This window comes from Orycteropus afer, unplaced genomic scaffold, assembly GCF_000298275.1.
Source record: "Orycteropus afer afer isolate SDZICR_OR568_19922 unplaced genomic scaffold, OryAfe1.0 scaffold00780, whole genome shotgun sequence".
Taxonomy (NCBI): domain Eukaryota; kingdom Metazoa; phylum Chordata; class Mammalia; order Tubulidentata; family Orycteropodidae; genus Orycteropus; species Orycteropus afer.
Genome location: NW_006922367.1, coordinates 246,350 through 252,446, shown reverse-complemented (window position 1 = coordinate 252,446; position 6,097 = coordinate 246,350). Strand labels below are relative to the sequence as shown.

At 37.1% G+C, this 6,097-nt stretch overlaps 1 protein-coding gene across 1 annotated transcript in view; it reads right to left on the bottom strand.

Moving 5' to 3' along the window:
• The window catches only part of CHM (CHM Rab escort protein), a gene marked incomplete at its 5' end in the record, with an annotated part of 306,558 nt that overhangs the window by 71,622 nt on the left and 228,839 nt on the right, over positions 1 to 6,097 (bottom strand). Inside the window, one exon of the mRNA XM_007957699.2 lies at positions 2,879 to 2,956. Coding sequence (XP_007955890.1) covers positions 2,879 to 2,956 — 78 coding nt within the window. The remainder of the gene's footprint in view (positions 1 to 2,878; positions 2,957 to 6,097) is intronic.

The window sequence follows — 6,097 nt, the reverse complement described above, 5'->3', positions numbered from 1 at the left end:
GTAGATACTTGTAAAAACATTAAGTAACCCAATCAAAGCATGTCAGGCCTGGAAGAAGACTTGGAGATCAATGCAGAGCCCATCTACCTCATCTTTCAGATAAAGTAACTGACCCAGAGAAAAGTGACTTTGCCACTGTCAATTCAGTGGTAGTAATGGAATTATAAACCAAATCAAATCCACTTGTTATCGAGTCAATTTTGACTCATAGCGACTCCCAAAGGGTTTCTAAGGCTAAGGCTATAAATCTTTATGAAAGCAGAGTGCCTGGTCTTTCTCTCATGAAGCGGCTGGTGGGTTTGAACTGCCTTTTGGTTAGCAGCCTAATGCTTTAACCACAATGCCATCAGAGCTCCTTAATAGAATTGCAGGTCTTCTAATTTCATTCCAGGGCTATCTGATCTTAGGAGTTGTTAGACAGTAATTTTTATCTCTGAGGTTTTTCCATGTAGATTCAAAAGAAGTGTGAGATTGGTAGCAGTTTGCCTGGAATTTAAAATTCATACACGACCATTAATAGATTTGGCAGGTTCATCTTGATAAGGCCTTGGAATGAATGAAGACCTAGAGACTCATCAAGCATGGAACACAGCTATTAGCAGCCGATGAATTGGCCCCAACTAAAGGTGACCCCATACACAATGAGACTGAACTGTCATGATCCATAGGGTTTTTTTCAGTTTTTGAGAGTAAATTGTCAAGTCTTTCTTTCTAGCCTGTCTTAGTCTAGAAGCTCTGTTGAAGTCTTTTCAGTATCATAGCAATATGCAAACCTCCATGGGCAGACAACTGGTGGCTATACTTGAGGTACACTGGCTGGGAACCGAAATTGGGTCTCCTGCATGGAAGTGAGAATTCTACCACTGACCCTCAACCTTTTCTTATAAATCAGTATTTCTCAGTGGTATCTAAGGAATATGTACATTAAATTCACGTGAGATGTTTCTTAAAAATGAAAAATCCTTGGCCCGACTCTCTGAAGGGCAGGCCCATAAATATGCATTTTTGATTAGTTTATCTGGTGATTCTTAAGCACATTAAGGTTTGAAAAATATCAGTCTAGAAGTGTTTCAGTCCCTAGATCCCTCATCCTCAGCTACCATTGCAACTGGAACCTGCAGCAGATCATGAAGAGCTCCTCTGTTCAGAGTATGTAATTAAACATTAAATCAAAGGTGGGGTAAATGTAGCCTTTACTTCAACAAATGGTATTACTGTCTACTCATTTGGGGGAGAAAAAAAAAGCCAAAAACATGAACCATGCAAATTCCTTATGTCACTGAGAGTAACATGTGAGACTGGAATGAGGCCCAAAGGGGTAGAAAGATCTAAGTAAATAAGCACAAAACAAGCAATTCATTATCTGGCTTTTAGTCATAAGAACATGCTCTTGCTTCAAAATAAATGCATAAAGAAAAATGACTCTAGGAGTCATAAAGACAACCATTCCTTCATGAACCTCTACAGAGTTTTCATGGGCCAACATATTAATATCCTGGGAGTTTAGGGATAGATTTTTCATGGTAGATTATCATTTTTCATTTATGTAGTACCTTTCTGTTAAAGTGCTAAAAGTACACTACAAGCATTTAAACCATGTGTCGATTTTATACTACAGAATTTTTTTTCTAAAGCTAATTCACTATTTATTGAATATTACATGTTTTTTAAACTGTATTTTCTTCTCCATATCTCAAAATACTGGTTATTATGCTATAAACTAGTATATATGAAACTAGACATTTTATGCTACTAAACTATGTAAAAAAGGAGCTCTGGTAGCATAGTGCCTAAGGCACTTGACCGCTAACCAGAAGGCTGGCGGTTCAAACCCATGAGACACTCCTCAGAAGGAAGGTTGGGCAATCCTACTTCTGTAGTGATACTGCCTCGGAAACCCAAGGAGGGGTCGCTATGAGTTGAGGCCGACTCAATGGCACATAACAACAACAACAAACTATGTAAAATTACTGCAAAATGAAAGAAAGAGCTTATAATTAATATTATTAATGCTTCTGGCTCAAGATATTAAAATATTTTATGAACAGTACTATTTATTTGTATAATCCCTAAAAATAGTTATCTTAGAGATCTAGGTCAGGAGATGCTTCAGAACATGTAAGAAAAAAGAAAAAACACATAGGAATTTAAACAGTTCATAAAACTTGATCCAGTTGACCCCTTTAGCTTTGATGTAATGGCTAGAAATTGTGGAATAATATTTTATTTAATGCATTTCAGACAAGAGCATATCTTAATAACTAGATAATAAATCCTAGAAAAATATAAAAATACATGGATTAATAGATGGTGCTCAGCTTTTGTTTTCAAAGTGGTTAAATTCTTATTTCAATCCTAAATCAGGTCTGATATCATTGTAAAAGAATTTATCCTCGGATAAGAGGGCAGCATAGTTTATGACAATAATTTACCTAAAAACTCGTTAACGTCTTTTCTCTTGAAGTGACATGCATTATCACCAGAGATTAATCTGATGAGTCTTTAGGTGAGGTTCATTTTTAAAAATGCAATAATAGAGGGCTTTGTTGTCATCTGATGAAAATCAATTAGAGGAAGTAAGGCCACAAGGAAAACCAACATCACTCATCACCAACCACCGGCAGTTGAAATGATTTGTCTTCCAAGCTTGGATGATCAGGAGCTATAGTCATATTGCAGGAAAATTAATTTAGTTTCTATATTCTGAACTCACTTTCCTTGTTCTGGAGGATCTAAACACATATTACTTTTAATCAAGGTTGATATGTTACTAATACCAAGGTGGATCTTTGAAGAATCATTTTTTTTAAATTGACTTTACCATTTTTCACCTGTGTTTGTAGTGTAACTATAGGAAGAATACTTATATCATCCTTACTTTCTAGAGTCTCTGTCCACTACAAGGCACTGTACTGAATGACGAAGACAATAGATTCCACCAAACACAGCACACATCCTAGAAAGAGAGTAAGAAAATAAGTATTAGGCTAAATTGGTATGTTGAAAATTAATATAATATTATCCTCTGCTAAGTAAGTTACTTTTAATAACTGGTCTTCCAGAAAAAGGATTCTGATAGTAATGTATTATTTTCTTTATAATAGTATTAAGAATCCCTCAGAGGTGAAGATTAGTCATATTCTGACCCTGCAGAGCTGCAGCTGTTATTTGTACAATGTCAAAGCCTAGAATTGTGACCAAGCCAAATGTGTCCCTAACCAAAGATTAGGGATCCCCTAAAATTAGTTACTAACTATGGCAAATAAGACTACAAATAACCTCCAGAAGTGACATATGAGACACCCAACAAAAGTCACCACAAATAAGTGTTAAGGAGCAATCAAGTAGGGGATATGCTGGGAAACCCCAGGAGATTTTACTTATCATAAAACTAAGTGCCTCCAGAAGCCAACACCAAACTGGGAACTGAGAGTCAAAGCAGTAACACATGAATTACTGCTGCTGAAGCTCTGTGGAGTTTGCCAATCTCTGCAATCTAAGGCCTTGGGTTTTAAAGCTGACATAGGGACAGGAAAGGCCTTGGGATTCAAACAAGGCAGGAAATATAAAATGAGATATACTCTTATAACGTCGGGATGCTTAAAGGGCTACACTCTCATTAAAAGGATAATATAGAGAAAATACTTACTTACTAAAAGAGAGAGAAAACAAAGACATTTGTCTTTATCTTGAGGCCTGGATAGAGGAAGATTTATACTTCAGTATTCACAATTAAAGGCCTGCTCTTAGGAGATCTGGTGGTGTAGTGCCTAAGTCATTTGACTGCTAACCAGAAGCCTGGTGGTTCAAACCCACCAGCCACTTCTCAGAAGGAAGGATGGTCCATCTGCTTCCACAGTGATACCACCTTGGAAACCCAAGGAGGTGTCGCTATGTGTCAGATCTGACTCGACGGCAGTGAGTTTGGTTTGGGTCTGCTCTTAAACAGGGTTGGAATTATACTACAACACAATCCAAGAAACCCCTAAACAATAAAATATCATGAAAAGTGACTCTAGATCAGTGGTATCCCAGGGGACTTGGGGGAAACAATTGCTAAAGGTCACTGAAGAGATATGACCTCAATTTAGACCACATGAGATTACCACAGATAGAGTTCCCTAATAACAAGTTTATAATCTAAAATGATATAACACATGAAGATATAATCTTACCTGAGAGTTAGCAGGCACAACAAAGAGCCGGATTAGATTACCAAGAACTTTATTCAGATAATAGAACTATCAGCAAGAGATTATAAACTAAGTACATTTAAAAGGATTGCATCAAAAACATAAGAAAAGGTACAGGACTAATAGTCTACACGAACTATGGTCTAAACTTCCCTGAGACTGGAAGAACTAGATGGTATCCAGCTACCACTAATAACTGTTCTGATCAGGGCCACAGTAGATGGATCTTGATAGAGGGAAGAAAAATGTGGAACAGAACTCAAGTTCTTAAAAACTCCAGACTTACTGGATTGGTTGAGACTAGAGGACTCTCTGAGACTATCATCCTGAGAGACTCTTTAAATCCTGAACCAAAATATTCCTTCCCAGGTCACCTTTTAGCTAAATAACAGATGGCTGATAAAAATAAAAATTACCTGTGAGTACTGCACACCTATAAAAAATCATCTATATGAGACTAAATGGTCAACAAAGATGAAATAGTAAGGGGACAGGGAAACCATATTATTGGAAACAAAACATCCAGAACAGAATTAATGAAAATGTTGACACATTGTGAGAATAGTAACCAATGTCACTGAACAATTTCTTCAGTAAATATTAAATGGGAGCCTAATTTGTTATGTACTTTCACCAAAAACACAATAAAATATTTTTTAAAGTCAGAAAAAGATAATGAGAAAAGACGACCCAGAAAGAAGGCTGTGGTAGGCTGAATTGTGCCACACCACCAATCACCAAAGACATCTGCATTCTAACCCTCAGTATCTGTGAACATCTGTGAACATGTTACTTCACATGGTAAAGAGGACTTGGCAGATGTGGTTAAGTAAAGGATATTGAGACTGAACATTATCCTGCAGGTCCTACTGTAATCACAAGGGTGTGTATAAGAAGGAAGCATTAGGGTCAAAGTCAGAGAAGGAGAAGGAAGACAGAAGCAGAGGTCAGAGTGATGTTATTGCCAGAAGGGGGCTACAAGCCAAAGAATATAAACAGCCTCTAGAAGCTGGAAAAGTCAACATACAAATTCTCCCCTTGAGTCTCCAAAAGGAATGTAGTTCTCTCCACTAGATTTCTGACCTCCAGGATTGTAAAATAATAAATCTGTGTTGTTCTAAGCCACTCTGCGGTAATTTGTGAAGTCAGCAATAAGAAATCAATACAAAGAACACATGCATATATGGAAATAATTATGACAGAGATGATATTTAAACCAGTAGGTAAGAACGAATCATTAAAAAATAGTTTTTGGACAATATGATAACGATATGGGGAAAATAATTACATCCCTGCTTTACACCAAATTCAAAATGAATTCCAGGTAGATAAAAGGCATAAATGGAAAAGGCAAAATTTTCAGAAGAAAATATAGGAGAATATATTTATGAGCTCAATGTAATGAAAAATGTCTTAAATAAGATGCAAATATCAAGTCATAAAATAAAAGACTGAAAAATGGAGTACTTTAAAATAACAAATATTTAGACAAAAAAGAAGAGAGGGGAAAAAAAAGCCATGGAATGGGAAAGATATATGCAAATAACTTTTTTTAAGAGCTTGTTTTACATTCAAAGTCACGCTTCATTTGGTTTCATTCCCCATTCGCCATGTCCAACCCCAACCCAGCCTCCTCCCCTCCCTCCCCTGCAACATTTCCCCTGTGCCCCTCATAATCATGCACTCCTGTTTGTCCTGCATTTCCTTAGTTTGAATGTTGGTCCTTTGCTGTCCCATGGTTTACTGCTTTAGGGGATGCATTACCACTGGGTATGTTGGCACAGCATCCTGGGTTGAGTGGTCTGTGTGTATATCTCACTAACCATTGGGTTGAGAGCCTGCCCCTGAGGTAAGTTTTATTCCAGGCCCCAAATGTATTTCAGGGCCATAGTATTGGGGGTCTC